Genomic DNA, 16,941 nt, shown 5'->3' with positions numbered 1-16,941 from the left:
TACATGAGGGAGCCTGGAGAACCTTTATTGCATTCTAGAGCCTCTCTAGGCTCCCAGCTGGTCCTGGCTGAGCAGACTGCCCCACTTCCCTCTTCTTCTTCGCCTCCCATGTTTCCTGTCACTTAGTTTTTGAATTCCAGTGTTCTCTCTTATGTGATCTGTTTGACCTGTGATTACCTACTCACTATTTCAGTTCTTGTTTGTGGAGGAGGCAGGTACCAGGTGCCTCTAGTCAGCCATCTTGAAACTCCCCACTAACTTTTTCTTGGATTTTTGATAACTTCCCAGGTGATAGTGGTTCTCATTTGTCCAAGGAACACACTTTGAGAACCACTGGACTAGAGTTTGGGAGACCCATCAGAAATGTTTTGCATTTATCTGTGTAAGATAAAGTATAGAACTAAATGCTGAAAATAGAGTTAAGGAGGAGGGGTGGTTTCCACAAATACAGAGGAGCTGTAGTTGGCAGGACTTGATACCAGACCAGAGTGTGCAGGTGAAGGGGAGGTAGGAGTCTTGACTGATTTCTAGATTCCTAACGTTGGTAGGCGGATGAAGAATAGTGGTACCTTTATCTCAAAATATAGCATAAAGGAGAAGATGCTGGCTGCTAGTGTTGGGGTGGAACTGATATGTGTGTCATTTTAGACATGTCAAATGGAGATTATGTGGACAATTTAAATGGAGATATCTTCTTGGAAAGTAGGAGACTGCCAAGTTGAAGATGCAGACATGTATGTTTCTACAGGAGAAATTATAGGTTGTAACGTGAAGAGAATAAGGTGCAGAGAACAGAACTGTAGGATATGCACATATTTAAGGTGAAATCAGAATAATTCATCTTCAAAAGGACTGAGAAGAAATGTTAGGAGCCCTGGAAAAGAAGTTACTATAAGGGTGTGATCAACATGTCAATACTATAGGGAGGTCAAATGATACATGGATTGAAACGTGCCTATTGCATTGAGAAACCAGAAAATGATAGAAAACCTTAATAAAAGCATTTTCATCAAGCAGCATGATTGGGCCCGGATTGCACTGACTTGTGGTTAGAAACTGGTTTTCAGGACAGAGTATATACACCTTCTGCTTCTCTGATATTAAATTCCTATTTTTTAAGCTCTGAAGAGGACGACGCTATGGATAGAAATACTTCGCCATACTAATAGATTCATATTCTAGTTATAACCTCATTTTTCTAGGTGGAATTTAGAGAAATGTTTAAAGAGTAAATTTAGAATCAAAATGTATATGTTGTTTTTTCTTTTGCAAAAGCAGCACCTTTTGGGAGATATTGTGCCTTACCAAGAGGCTTTCAGAAATGATTAGGGCAGGACCGGGCAGCGGTGGTTTATGCCTGTTATTTCAACACTTTGGGAGGCCGAAGTGGGTGGATCACCTGAGGTCAGGAGTTCGAGAACTGCCTGGCCAACATGGTGAAACCTGGTTCCTACTAAAAATACAGAAAAAAAAAAAAAAAAAAAGCCAGGCATGGTGGCATGCGCCTGTAGTCCCAGCTACTTGGGAGGCTGAGGCATGAGACTCACTTGAACTTGGGAGGCGGAGGCTGCAGTGAGCCGAGATCGCGCCACTGCACTCCATCCTGGGCGACAGAGTGCGACTCCATCTCAAAACAAACAAACAAACAAACAACAACAAAAAAGATCAGGGTGGTTTTCGTGGTTGGTCCTTCTGAAAGTGTTATGTTTTATTCCCCACCCCATCCATGCTGGGGCACCCAGCGTGCTATTATTGCTATTAAGAATATTGTTTTACTCTGTGACTTTGTGTAACAGTTGGGTATGAAAATTTTATTACTAGCCTGATTGACCCAGCTTAAACCGTAAGGGAAGACAGGGTCCACAAATGCAATAGCTGTTAGGGCAGCTGTCACTTCTGGTAATTTGACTATAACCACTTTCTTTCCTTTTCCTCCAGGGTTTTTCTAAGCAGATTTAAAACAAAACATTGGGAGTAAATAGCAAATGCTGCCCTTCACACGATCAGGACCTGGGGTCAGTTTCATAAGCAGGATTTCCTGGTGATGCTATTGTCTGGAAAACATGGTCAAAAAAATATCTATCTGTTCTGTAACAGCCTGCCCACCTCTGTTTTAGGAAATCTTCCCACGGGATTGTGTGCCCTGATTCTTCAAGATTTGCTGGAAATCCAGACTTGAGATTGGGCTGGTGCAGCCCTTTTACTTTGATGCTTGTATCCCTCTGTTAATTAGTAGGAAAGTTCTCCCCAAAATGTGGGTCAAATGCAGAATGAGAGGAACTTCCAGTAAAATCGTGAGCTTTCTTATGTGACCCAAGTGAAAGCACTTTAAAAAAAAAAATACAACCAAACTAACCTAGCGGATTCTCTATGTGTGTACTTTTTTTTTGCCCTTCACTTGTTGACATGTTTCAAGCTTCAGTGTTTCAAGGCTCACATTAAAAAAAAGAACACTTCAAATCTCAGGCTGCAAATGATCATATGTGTAATTGTGATTTTACAGAGATCAGACTAATTTCCTAGACCATTAGAAATTTTACTTGTTGACAGATCAGGTTCTCAAAAGACTGGTTAAAAACATGTCTTTGAGGCTGATGGTGAATAATGGGGGAAAATGATGGATTTTGAAGATTTATGATATAAAAACCAAAAACTCTCTTCAAACATTAAAAAAATCAACTGTTTTGAATACTTTAGGTAACGATGTGAGGTATTTTCTCTTAATTTTTTCTTCATTTAGGATTTTTTAAAATGCTAGTAAGCATATTGGAGTTCAAATTAACATTTTCCCCTTTTACTTTCTTTCTCGAGCAGGTTGTCAAGTTATTAAGCAACAAAAGATCACAAGCAGTTGGAATACTAATGTCTAGTCTTCATTTAGATATGAAAGACATACAACATGGTAAGTGTCAGAATAAAAATTTAGCTTTTGAATATTAAAATTTGGGCTGAAGGATATGATGTTTGGTGGTAAAGTTATTTCAAACTTAGAGTTTCTGTGTAGACTGAGGTTAGTATATTTCCCATAAGTGTGATCAAGCTCTCTCCCATGGTTGTTTCTGGAAGGATTCCTATTAATTTGCCTGAGGTGTTATTTGTATACCTTACTAACAGTCTCATTCTCATGTGACATTATTATCTTAGTCCAGGCTGCTATAACCAAGTACCCCAGACTTGTGGGTGATAAATAAGAGAAGTTTATTTCTCACAGTTCTAGGAGGCTGGCAGTTCGAGATCAGGGTGCCAGCATATTCCGTTCTGGGGAGGGCCGTCTTCCAGGTTGCAGACTGCCATCTTCTCCGTGTATCCTCAACTGGCAGAAAGAAGGAAAGAGAGTTCTCTTGGTCTGTTTTATAAAGGGACTGATCCCATGCATGAGAATTCTACCCTTGTGACCTAATGACCACCCCCTAGGATCCTGTCTCCTAGTACCTTCACGTGGGAGTGAGGTTTGCAGCATATAAACAGAACTGTTTTCTGTTTGAAATTAGAGTGGTTCTTAATATTTTATAAATGGCTTTAGTGTCAATATTTTAATACTTGAATTCTACTGTATAATTGATGGCTATTCTTATGCTGCATCCTCCTATGACATTTATGCTGAGAGATACTGCCCAAAGGTGAATAGAGAAATTAAGCGTAAATTCAGAGCCTCCCTTAAGCTGACTAGAACCTAAGAATAGACTTAAAGCAGATTGAATTATCCAGTGGAATACCAGTTTACCTATTAAAGAAATATGATTTCAAGAATAACACAGACCTTATAATCACGAAAGCATTTAACTGGCTTTCTAGCTTACCCCTTTACGAATGTGGATTCTATTTGTTGGACTTAAAATCTTGTGTGGGATAATTCATAAATAGCACAAGCTTGGTATGCCTGTCAATTGATGAGTAACTCTTAATCACAATTTAAGTTTTTATTACATTGTTTTGATGGGGAGGAGACTTCCTCAAGCTGAAACATTTGGGGTAATAGTCATAGAAGAGAAGGCCAAGGCTGGCGCCAGGGAGTACTTGGTGTTTCTAAAGCTGGCAGATGTAGCCCAGTTAAGTCATAGGATAAAATCTGAAAATAATGATATGGTTCTTTCCTTCAGTCAAATATTCAACTCGGGTTGAGTTGATAATGAGAACCTTATGAACAAAAGAGTCCGCCTGACATCTGTGTCTGTGGTAAAGCCAGTGAGAGTTCACTGAAAATTTGCTTGCTTTAACATGCAACGCTAGCAATAACATGGCATGAAAGGCAGTAGTTGAAGGGTCATACAGAATCATGCATAGACTTTATCCCATTAGGATGTTAAGTGATTCCTTTAGTCCCTTTGAAACCCTGTACACTTTTTTTTTTTTTTTTTTTTTAAATATGGCGGCTTTCCAATTCTAAAGCACTAAGAGGTTGTGCCCTCCTGCAGGTAAAGTCCTGTTCTGGCTTGGTGTATTGTCTGCAAACAGGATTTAGATGTGTGAATCGCTTGTATCCTCTAGAGTAAACTTGACTTCTCTCAGGATACCCCTCCACTGAGAAATCCACAGAAGCATAAACATCATTGATTTTGGATATAGAAGTGGCCACAGAATTTATCTAGACCTCCAGTGTCATTTTTACAAAATATTTTTTATTTCTATAGGTTTTTGGGGAACAGGTGGTATTTGGTTACTGAGTAAGTTCTTTAGTGGTGATTTATGAGATTTTGGTGCACCCATCAACCGAGCAGTATACACTGCACCTAAGTTGTAGTCTTTTATTCTTTACCCCCTCCCTCCCTTCCCCCAAGTCCCCAAAGTCCACTGTATCACTTTTGATGCCTTTGCATCCGCATAGCTTAGCTCTCACTTATGAATGTGAGAACATACAATGTTTGGTTTTACATTCCTGAGTTCACTTAGAAAAATAGTCTCCAGTTCCATCCAGGTTGCTGCGAATGCCATTAATTTGTTCCTTTTTATAGCTGAGTAGTATTTCATCATATGGAATATGCCACAATTCTTTATCTACTCATTGATTGATGGGCATTTAGGCTGGTTCCATAATTTTGCAATTGTGAGTTGCGCTGCTATAAATATGCATGTACAAAAGTATCTTTTTCATATAACGGCTTCTTTTCCTCTGAGTAGATACCCAGTAATAAGACTGCTGGATCAAATGGTAGTTCTACTTTTAATTCTTTAAGGAATCTCCACACTGTTTTCCATAGTGGTTGTACTGGGTTACATTCCCTCCAGCAGTGTAGAAAAGTTCCCATTTCACTGCACCCATGCCAACATCTATTATTTTTTTAATTTTTTAAAATATGGCCATTCTTGCAGGAGTAATGTGATATCCCATCGTGGTTTTGATTTGCATTTCCCTGATCATTGGTGATGCTGAGCGTTTCTTCATGTTTGTTGGCCATTTGCATATCTTCTTTTGAGAGTTGTCTCTTTATGTCCTTAGCCCACTTTTTGATGGAATTGTTTGTTTTCTTCTTGCTAATTTGTTTGTATTCCTTGTAGATTCTGGATATTGGTCCTTTGTCAGAAGTATAGATTGTGAAGACTTTCTCCCACTCTGTGGGTTGTCTGTTTACTCTGCTGACTATTCCTTTTGCCATGCAGAAGCTCATTAGTTTAGTTAAGTCTCACCTATTTATCTTTGTTTTCGTTGCATTTGCTTTGGGTTCTTGGTCATGAAGTCTTTGCTTAAGCCAATGTCTAGTAGGGTTTTCCCAGTGTTATCTTCTAGAATTTTTATAGTTTCAGGTCTTAGGTTTAAGTTCTGGACCCGTCTTGAGTGGGTTTTTGTATAATGTGAGAGATGAGGATCCGGTTTCATTCTCCTACAGTGTCTTGCCAATTATCCCAGCACCATTTGTTGAATCGAGTGTCCTTTCCTCACTTTATGTTTTTGTTTGCTTTGTCAAAGATCAGTTGGCTGTAAGTATTTCACTTTGTTTCATTGGTCTATGTGTCTGTTTTTATACCAGTACCATACTGTTTTGCTGACTGTGGCCTTATTGTATAGTTTGAAGTCAGGTAATGTGATGCTTCCAGATCTGTTCTTTTTATTTAGTCTTGCTTTGGCTATGCGGCATTTTTATTGACAGGCAAAAGAAGACCTGTGAGTGCTCCAGTTTCCCTCTCAGTATCACGCAGCTCATTAGTGGAACAGGTTGAACTTGCACTTGGGCCCCTTCGTTAACCAGTACTTTTTTTTTCTTCATTCAGACACACTGCTTCTCCAAGATTGTGCTTTTCTTATCACCAGTACTGGTTTCTCTAAAACAAAGTTTATGTAATATTGTAATAAACAGCAAGAATCATTTTCTCTCCTCTTCTTTGCTGTCAGTACTCTAGGCTTGCATTTACTTTGTAACATTTATATTTCAAAGTGCTCCATTAGAGTAATTCGTGTGTAAGGCTTGGATTCTAGGTTTCAAAGTTCTAACCCTGGTCCCGCTACCACATCCACTGAGCACCACTTGCTCAGTCTATTATTTGAATACAGGTTATTTCCCACAATAATAGATGTGGAGCATTCTCGGCAACACATACATTCAAAAGGCAGAGAGGAGAGAATAGGTCAGGTTCTTGACTCAGTTTATTAATGTGGCAAATATAAGGCGGCATCCCCAAATAATTACCTGTATATGTTTAGTATATAAAAGTTATAGTGAAGGCCTGAGCTGCTGGCTCTTTGGTAATGTTCAAACTGGCCTACAGTTCTAATAGCTCTGAAAAAGTCTCACTCTGTGGTTTATAGTAGTTTGAAGTCTGAGAAAAAAGTGCCTTCCAGAGAAGATTTACCGTGTGTGTGTGTGTGCTGGGGTCTGGGGGCACTGTGGGTTTAGGATCACCTTGAATCAAGCTTTGGGGGTGTGGGGGGTCCCTTCAGCCAGTGCTAACTGTATGTCCACGGAATGGGTTGGTTCCCCTCAGTATAGCCCTTTGAGTCCCATTTCATCGTGGGGTATGTCTAGAATCTCTATGACGAGTGGGTTCTGGGCTTTGATATTTGGCCCCTGCCACTGTGAAACTGTCGAGAGAAAGTTGACATTTGTTAGGAGAGGCAGATACACTCAGGGCAAAAGCAGTTTGCGAGCTGTGTCACTTCTCTGAGTTCTCTCTTCATTTTGTTTAGCACGGTAATTCTTTATTATTTTGTCAGCTCTTTGATGTCTTTGTGATATTTTACAAACACGTTTCACTCGGCATTTTTAGTTGTTGTTAGTGGGGGACTGATTTCAAATGATTTTGGCCTGTTATTCCCATACATTGATATTATATTATAAGAGTATCCTACAGCTTCATAGTGGCAGTTTAGTTTTGTGAAAATTGATTAAATTTTTTTTTACAACATTTGGTCCATATTTCAAGGGTCAGTGTGCTCTTCACACATCTTAGGTCCATTTTCATACGTAACAGTAGTTGCAAAAGAATTTGCAATTCCATAAGGTTCAGCTTTATCCCCCGACAATGTCACGGTTAGATAGAAATACCATATAATTTATCATCCTAACTGGGATACTTTAAGACTGGAAGGGGATGTCATTGATAATGTTGCCTGGATAACAAATGTAAAGTGAAAACTTTTCCTTTTTTTTTTTTTTTTTCGAGACAGAGTCTCGCTCTGTCATCCAGGCATAGTGCAGTGGCACAATCTCAGCTCACTACAACCTCTGCCTCCCAGGTTCAAGCGATTCTCATGCCTCAACCTCCTGAGTATCTGGGATTACAGCCACCTGCCACCACACCCAGCTAATTTGTACTTTTAGTAGAGACAGGGTTTCACCATGTTGGCCAGGCTAGTCTCAAACTCCTGACCTCAAGTGATCTACCCGCCTTGGCCTCCCAAAGTGCTGGGATTACAGGCGTGAGCCACCTCACCCGGCCCCAAAACCTTTTCAAATACGCTAGTAGTATTGTCACCCTACTACCAGGTCGAACTGAAGCAAGTTTCAGACTGAACCCTCCCCACACACAGATCTTTATTACACTGGTATTTCTTGGCCATCTCAAGCAAAATAGTTTGAAAACCCTGCTTCCTAAACTTGAGGTTGTCTAGCTCTCTCTTTATAGGGGCTGTCACCGTGATCTTATCTGAAAGGTTTGCTTCAGCAGATACAAGCTTGGCACGGAGGTAGGAATCTGCTGCCCTCATAGTCTGCACCAGACATCTAGAAACTCAACTCAGCCAGTGGCTGCACCCAGTACTGTCTAGGTCCTAGGCCTCAGGCAGCGCCTTAAAGAACAAAGCTCTTAGCCTCCAGGAGACTCTTATTCTAGCTATGGAAGAGGTAGTAGTAGAGCATCTGTAAGAGATTTCAGCTAATCCACACGTCCAGAATGACTTTAATTTCACCATTGAGAGCCCGTTTCAGACATTAGTATGCATATTAAAGCCTCAGTTGTTGATTTAGATAGAGATAGCTGAGCAGCTTGCATTAACTGCCTCAGGAGAATGGTCTTTCTTGCATAGTGCTGGTCAGCCATCCCTGAGGTGTGGTCTCTTAGACACTCCCTCTGCAAAATTATTTGAAGATAGATTACAGATCTCATCATAAGGAATACCTAATATCTATTTAGTAGTCTTACACAGTAAACTTATGGAAACACATTATATCGAAATATACTGCAGGGATACCAACCCCAGGGTACGAATGACTCTGGTTCCTTCCTGTCTTTTATATCTTCCTGTCTAAAGCTAACTGGAATTATGGGCCTTGGGCAGTGAATGCTATATTACCTCCTTGCTGAAAGTTCTATCCTGTTTAAACCTGATTTATGAAAATCATGCATCTTCAAATTAAATGAGATAGTAATGTAAATTACCTAATATTCCATCAAAAATGTAGTTGATACAGTCAATAAAATTGTAGTTATTTTTATTATTTAATCTCTGAGCCCAGTGACTGCTTTCCCAGCCAGTTTATTTAAAATTATGTCGTTCAGGGTACCTTACAGGGACAATACACAGGCTTTTAGATTTCAATCAGAAATGCCAGTGAGATCTCAGTGTTAATTATGACTTCTCATCGGAATTGTGTCATGTTGCTGCTGTTTTGATCTGTCATTGCCCTCCCTCAAAAGGATTCAGAGCTGAGAAGCCTTATTCTGATAATTGTCTAGGAAGAAATCATCCTAAGGTAGCAGGTACCAAAAAGAGAACTGCTATTGGCATACAGGATACATACTCTTTTTAAAATTTGTTTATTTATTTTTATTTTTTATTATACTTTAAGTTCTGGGGTACATGTGTAGAATGTGCAGGTTTGTTACATAGGTATACACGTGCCTTGGTGGTTTGCTGCACCTATTAACCCGTCATCTGCATTAGGTATTTCTCCTAATACTATCCCTCCCTTTGCCCCCTATCCCCTGACAGGTCTTGGTGTGTGATGTTCCCCTCCCTGTATCCATATGTTCTCATTGTTCAGCTCCCACTTCGGAGTGAGAACATGTGGTGTTTGGTTTTCTGTTCCTGTGTTAGTTTGCTGAGAATGATGGTTTCCAGTTTCACCTATGTCCCTGCGAAGGACATGATCTCATTCTTTTTTACAGCTGCGTAGTATGCCATGGTGTATGTGTGCCACATTTTCTTTAACAGGATACATATTCTAAAATCTTTTATAATCATATCTTTTTATTAGTATTTGAAGAGATGGAATTAGCTGTTGGTTTGAACTTTGCTTCTTCTGCCTCCTTCCCTCTAATATTATTGGTGATAGTTGTGTAAAATTGTCCAGAAGAGGGGAGTTAATTCCCACTTTGTAGTGGAGGCAGTTGAGGTTTATAGATCAAGTCTGCCTGGTTCTTTACCTCCACAGGGCCAGAATGGACATCCAATTTTTTTGACTCCTAGTTCAGGGCTCTCTGCTCTGGGCAGTGTGTTAGCTTGTTACTGAATGAAGCATGTATTACCTAGTAAAATTAGAACATGCAACATATGCGGAAACAAAACTGGCAAACAGGCATAATACTTTTGGCTACCAGTTTCATTTTTAGAGTTGAAAATAAATTTATCAGACTTTATTTATTATGTTGTGTCATACAAATTTTACAGTTTGCATATTGACTATGAAATTTTTTCACATCTGTGAATTAAATGAGGATAAAGTTCTTTGAAGAAAATTATTAATGGGGTTCCTTGCTCTTGATAGAACCAAGCAAAGATGAATGAAATACAGTCATATGCCACATAACATTTTGGTCAACAACAGACCATGTATGTGATGGTAGTCCCATAACATTATAATGGGGTTGAAAACTTCCTGTCACCTAGCTAGGTTGTAGTGTATCATGTTACTTTTTCTGGGTTTAGATGTGTTTAGATACACAAATGCTTATTATTGTAAGAGAGTTATCACCAATGACTGACTCAGCTGGCACCTTGATCTTAGACTTCCCAGCTTTCAGAATTATGAGAAAATGTATTTCTGTTTAAGCACCCCAGTTTGTACTATTTTGTTATGGCAGCCCAAGCTGGCCAACACAGATTTGAATCTCAGCTCTGCCACTGACTGACTGAATACACCTGGGCAAATTACTTTATATCTCTAGTCCTCGGTTTTCTCATGAGTTCAAAAGGCTGTTAAGTGAGTTCTTCGTGTACACACACCCGCACCCATATTAAGCTCTCAATCGATGTTAGTTTCCTTCGTGTATTTCTTCGGAAATGGCCTATGTCTGTAGGCTTTGGAGGTGTTTGAAACTTAGGGCAGGCAGTGAGAGAGATAACTTAAAGGTTTTCTTTTTTTCCTTTTTTCATTGCCCTGAACAGACTCTGTGATAAGCCTTTGCCCATGGGACAAAAGGAGGGAGTGGAATCCAGAATCTGTTACTTCCTTTTTAGAAAAAATCAACTATTGGTTTTGATTCAGGGGTACATGTGTAGGTTTGTTATCTGGGTATATTGCATGATGCTAAGGTGTTGGGTTTGATTGATCCTGTCGCCCAGGTACTGAGAAGAGTACTCAATAGTTAGTTTTTCAATCTTTGTCCCTTTTTCTCCCCCATCTAGGAGTCCCCAGTGTCTATTGTTGCCATCTTTGCGTCCATGTGCACCCAGTGTTTAGCTCCCAGTTATAAGTTAGAGCATGTGGTATTTGCTTTTCCGTTCCCGCCTTAATTCACTTAAATAGCCTCCAGCTGCATCCATGTTACTGCAAAGGACAAGATTTTGTTCTTTTTTTGGCTGTGTAGTGTTCCATGGTGTATATGGACCACATTTTCCTTATCCAGTCCACCGTTGACACACACCTAGGTTGATTCTAAATCTTTGCTATTGTGTATAGTGCTGTGATGAACATATGAGTGCGTGTGTCTTTTTGGTAGAACAATTTATTATTACACAGACCAAAACAGCATGGTACTAGTACAAAAAGACACATAGACCTGTGGAAAAGAATAGAGATTCCAAAAATAAAGCCACATGTCTACAGTCATCCAATCTTTAATAAAATCAATAAAAATAAGCAATGGGAAAAGAATTCCCTATTTAATAAATGGTGCTAGATGGCTAGCCATTTGCAGAAGAATGAAACTGGACCCCCCACCCAAAAAAAAAAAACCTTCGCCACATATAAAAATTAACTCGATGTGGATTAAAGATTTAAATGTAAGACCTCAAACTGTAAGAGTCATAGAAGAAAACCTAGGAAATACCGTTCTGGATATTGGCTTTGGCAAATAATTTATGACTAAGTCCTCAAAAGTAATTGCAGCAGGAACAAAAATTGACAAGTTTTTTTAATTGACAGTTAAACTAAAGAGCTTCTGCACAGCACAAGAAACTCTCCACAGAGTAAACGGACAACCTACAGGGTGGGAGAAAATATTTGCAAACTATACATTCCACAAAGGTCTTTCCTTTATCTAGCACCTATTAATATAAGGAACTTAACCAATTCAACAAGCAAAAAACAGCCTCATGAAAAAAATGGTCAAAAGATGAAGCCATAAAAGAGAAAAAAAGAGATCTGTCCTTTGCAGGGACGTGAATGGAGCTGGAGGCCGTTATCCTTAGCAAACTAACACAGGAACAAAAAACCAAATACCGCATGTTCTCACTTGTAAGTGGGAGCTTAATGGCGAGAACACGTGGACACATAGAGTAGAACAACACACACTGGGGTCTTTCAGACAGTGGAAGGTGGGAGGAGGGAGAGGATCAGGAAAAATAACTAATGGATATTAGGTTTAATGCCTGGGTGATGAAATAATCTGCACAACAAACATTCATGACACAAGTTTACCTGTGTAGCAAACCTGCACTTGTACTCCTGAACTTAAAAAAAAAAGAGAAGTGCAACTTTAATTAAAACAACATATAACAAAATGAATTTTGCTATAGGCTAGTTGATATAAACGAGTTAAGTTCATATGGTATATTTCTGGTCACTTTTAAATAGACCCAGAACACTTCTAATATTAAACATTGAAGTACATGTAAGCTATACATACATTTAAGAAAGACTAATTTTTAAAGATGGGCAAAAGGCATGAACAGACACTTCTCAAAAGAAGACATACAAGTGGCCAACAAACATATGAAAAAATCTTCCACGTCACTAATCATCAGAGAAATGCAAATCCAAATCATTATGAGATACCATTTTACACCAGTCAGAGCAACAGATACTAGTGAGGCTGTGAGAAGAGGGAACACTTATATACTGTTGGTAGGAGTATAAATTAGTTCAGCCACTGTGGAGAACAGTGTGGGGATTTCTGGAAAAAAAAAAAAAAAACATAAAACAGAACTATCATTAGATCCAGTGATCTCATTACTGGGTATATATCCAAAAGGAGCTGTTAGTTCTGATTGAGGTGAGAGTGAGATAAGAGGGAAGAAATGGAAGTTAAGTTCAGGGGAAACATGTCTGAGGCAGATTTGATTGTTTCATAGTTTGGCTTTTATTTTTCAGTCAATTTTCAGTTACACTAGCTGAAATGCTTTTTAATACTGGGCTGCACCCATTTCTGATTTTTGAACACAGATAAGTGTGAAAATTATCTAACAACTCTTAGAAGTTGAGCATGGCTACATGTTTGGACTATGTTTTATCTGCAATGAGGACAACTTGTTTTGGAAACTTGAAAGGCTAAAGTCTCCCTTAACTGTGTGGTTTCTTAAACATTGTCTCTGTGCTGTGAGAGTCAGCCATATTCTATATTCATTACTGTTGGCTCTATAAAGCATGTGAAGGTAGTAGGGGAAGAAGTTTAGCTTTGTTGGGGAAATGAATATTGGTGTAGGCCATGAGTAGAATCTAAGTAGAGATATAGAGAGATGCTTTTATTTCTTGCTTTGACATTTTATTTTTCCTGATAGTTAAACTAGTTTCTAGGTATGACTATAAAGTATAAGAACACTTTCATCTTTTTTTGCTGATAGCCATTCTAACAGATGTGAGATAATATCTCATTGTGGTTTTAATTTACATTTCTCTGATTAGTGATGTTGAGCATTTTTTCATTTATCTGTTGGCCATTTGTATGTCTTCTTTTGAGAAATGTCTGTTCAGATCCTTTGCCCATTTTCAACAGGGTTATTTGCCTTTCTGTTATTGAGTAGTTTGTTATATATTTAGACATATATATGTATATATTATATATATATTCAAATATATAATATGTATAATATATAATATATTAAAATACATAATATGTATAATATATATTAGATACTAGCCCCTATTCAGTGCATAATTTGCAAATATTTTCTCCCAATTTTTGCTTGTCTCTTTACCTCATTAATTGTTTCCTTTGCATGCAGAAGCATTTTGATTTGATGCCATTCCATTTGTCTATTTTCTACTTTCATTGCCTGTGCTTTTGGGTCATATCCAAGAAATAATTGCCCAGACCAATGTCATGGAACCTTTCATAAACCCTATGTTTTCTTCCAGTTTTTTATAGTTTTAGGTTTAAGTCTTTAATTCCTTTTGAGTTTATTCTTTTATAAAGGATGAAGTAAGGATCTATTTTCATTTTTGTGTATGTATAGATATACAGTTTTAATAACACTATTTATTAAATAGGCTGTCCTTTCCCCATTCTGTATTCTTGCCACCTTTGTTGCAAATCAATTGACCATAGGTATTTGGGTTTATTTCTGGACACTCCATTCTATTCCACTGGACAGTGTGTCTATTTTTATGCCAGCACCATGCTGTTTTGAATCCTATAGCTTTGTAATATATTTTGAAATCTGGTCATGTGATTTTTCTAGTTTTGTCCTTTTTGATCAAGATGACTTTGGCTATTTGGGTTTTTTTTTTTTTTTTGTGGTTTCAAATAAATTTTAGGATTGTTTTTTCTATTTCTGTGAAGAATGACATTGGAATTTTGATTGGGATTACATTGAATATGTAGATTGCTTTAGGTAGCATGGCCGTTTTAACAATATTGATTTTTCCAATCCTTAAACACAGCATATCTTTCCATTTATTTGTGTCATCTTCAATTTTTTCATCAATGTTTTATCATTTTCAGTATGCAGATTTTTCATTTCCTTGGTTAAATTTTCTCCTAAGTATTTTTTGATGCTATTATAAATGGGACTGTTTTCTTTTTTCTTTTTCAGACTGTTGTTAGTGTATAGAAATGCTCCTGATTTTTATAGGTTGATTTTTGTATCCTGCAACTTAATTGAATTTATCAGTTCTAACTGTTTTTTGATAGAGTCTGTAGGATTTTCTATATATAGGATTATGTCATCAGCAAGCAGGGGCAATTTCACTTCATCCTATTCTATCTGGATGCCTTGGATTTATTTCTCTTGCCTAATTGCTCTGGCTAGGATGTCCAGTATTATGTTGAACAGATGTGGTGAGAGTGGGCATCCTTATCTTGTTCCTGATCTTAGAAGAAAAGCTTTCAGCTTTTCACCATTGAGTATCCTGTTAGCTCTTGGCTTGTCATATATGGCCTTTATCGTATTAAGAAACATTCTGTCTATACCTCATTTGTTGGGAGTTTTTATCATGAAAGGAGTTTGCCAAGGATGTGCAGAAAAGAGAACTCTTACACACTGTTGGTGGAATGTAAGTTAATACAGCCATTGTGGTAAACAGTGTGAAGATTTCTCAAAAAATAACAATAGAATTTCCATATCATCCAGCAATTTCACTACTGGGTATACACCCAAAGGAAATGACTTCAATATGTCAAAGAGATGTCTCTACTTTGATGTTCATTGCAGCATTATTACCAATACTGACACCTCGGATAAACCTCATTGTCTTCAGTACTGCAACGGCACCTCATTGGCTTTGATACTGCCACAGCGCAAAGCTAAATGTATTGTTATTCAAAAGAACCAGGAAATGGAAACAACTGAAGTGTCCATCAACAGATGATTGCATTAAAATACATAATATATATACACAATGAAATACAGTTAAAAAAACTAGGTAATTCTGTCATTTGTAACAACATGGACAAACCTAGAAGACATTATGTTAAGTGAAATAAGCCAGGCACAGAGAGACAAATACTCTACGATCACATTTATATGTGGAATTTTAAAAAGTCAAAGTAATAGAGGTAGAAAGTAGAGTGGTGGTTACTAGAGGCTCAGGGGACAGGATGGATGGGGAAAGGGGAGACTTGGTCAATGGGTACAAAGTCTCATTTAGATAGGAATAAGCTCTGCTAGTCTATTGCATAATATGGTGACTATGGTTAATAATTATTGTATGTTTCAAAATAGCTAAACAAGAAGGTTTAAAATATTTAAGATGATGGATATGTTAAATAAATAATTAAATCACAAGAACACGTCTTTAAAAATCTGGAAATAACCTTTTGACCCCTAGGAACTTTGTAGGATATATATATATATTTTGTGTGTGTGTGTGTGTGTGTGTGTATGTGACTCTGTTTGCATGTATTTGGATAGCCTACACATCTAGCACTTCTTTTACCCTGCTGGGGTTGCCACTGGATCATGATTTTCTTATGAAATTTTCTACAGAACAAGTTGTATATTACAAACTCCAGGTCCTTTTCATAGAGTCTGGCTTCATTCTTGGAGACACAGGCTTTTTCACTTGCCTATTAATTACCATAAGAAAGTTCATTCATCATCGTTTGTTTATTTTTGTAATATTCTCAGAAATTCAGCTCAGCGTGAGCCATGTTGTTTTTCCCCACTAGACTTTTCAGTGTCTGATTTTTTTTTTTTTTTTTTTTTTTTACGAAACTCAAGTTTATAAGGCTTGCTTAGAAATTGCTTCATGCCCCCATTTTTTAAACCTTTTTATTAAAGTGTTTTCCTCACATGGGATATAGAATTTTAAGACCTGTTTATTATATTTATTGAGACATTAAAAATGTACTAGATGCTGTTGGGAGGTTTAGTGAATGGTTTTCATTGAAATGTAAAGTCACTTAGAATTAGAAATTTGAGAAGAAAGTAGGCTCCAGTGAGCCTGTGTAACCTTTTCATCAAGTGTAGCCTTGTGGTGGAGAAAAGTGCATGTGAGATACTATGCTTTCACAAAAACCTACTCTCAGAAATTTAATATGAGAATTTCTTTCAATTTAAAATATAAGTTCATTACCTAGAGTTTTTTATAAAAAGAAATACCTCATATGTCGTTTGAAGTCACACATAGATTATTAGATCAAGGTCAAATGAATTATAATGTCTTTTATTACAAGTTCAGCAAAAAACTTGGGTTGAGCTTAGCTTATATTTTTAATGACATTGTTCCATATTTGGACTTTTTGATTATACTTTTATGGGAAGAAAGAACACAGTACTCGGGGTTGTACCAAAGCCATGAGCTTTGCATATGGTTATTCTTTTCCCTCATTGTACTTACTGTCTGAATTGAGAATCATGTATTTGTTTGTTTGTTTTGGCCAACCTCTTGACCCTCACTAGAAGGGTGACTCTGTGAGCCTGAAGACAGCCTACTGCAGCTCAAGGCCTTCCTCCCTGTAATGTTGCAT

The 16,941-nt window shown here is 37.7% G+C and overlaps 1 protein-coding gene across 1 annotated transcript in view; it reads left to right on the top strand.

Annotated features, from left to right (window-relative positions):
• Positions 1-16,941, top strand: part of FMN2 (formin 2) — a 390,950-nt gene that overhangs the window by 164,363 nt on the left and 209,646 nt on the right. Inside the window, exon 5 of the mRNA XM_023216188.2 lies at positions 2,815-2,902. Coding sequence (XP_023071956.1) covers positions 2,815-2,902 — 88 coding nt within the window. The remainder of the gene's footprint in view (positions 1-2,814; positions 2,903-16,941) is intronic.

This window comes from Piliocolobus tephrosceles, chromosome 1 (assembly GCF_002776525.5).
Source record: "Piliocolobus tephrosceles isolate RC106 chromosome 1, ASM277652v3, whole genome shotgun sequence".
Classification (NCBI taxonomy): Eukaryota; Metazoa; Chordata; class Mammalia; order Primates; family Cercopithecidae; genus Piliocolobus; species Piliocolobus tephrosceles.
The sequence above is the reverse complement of the archived record's forward strand: the minus strand, read 5'-3'. Positions and strand labels throughout refer to the sequence as shown.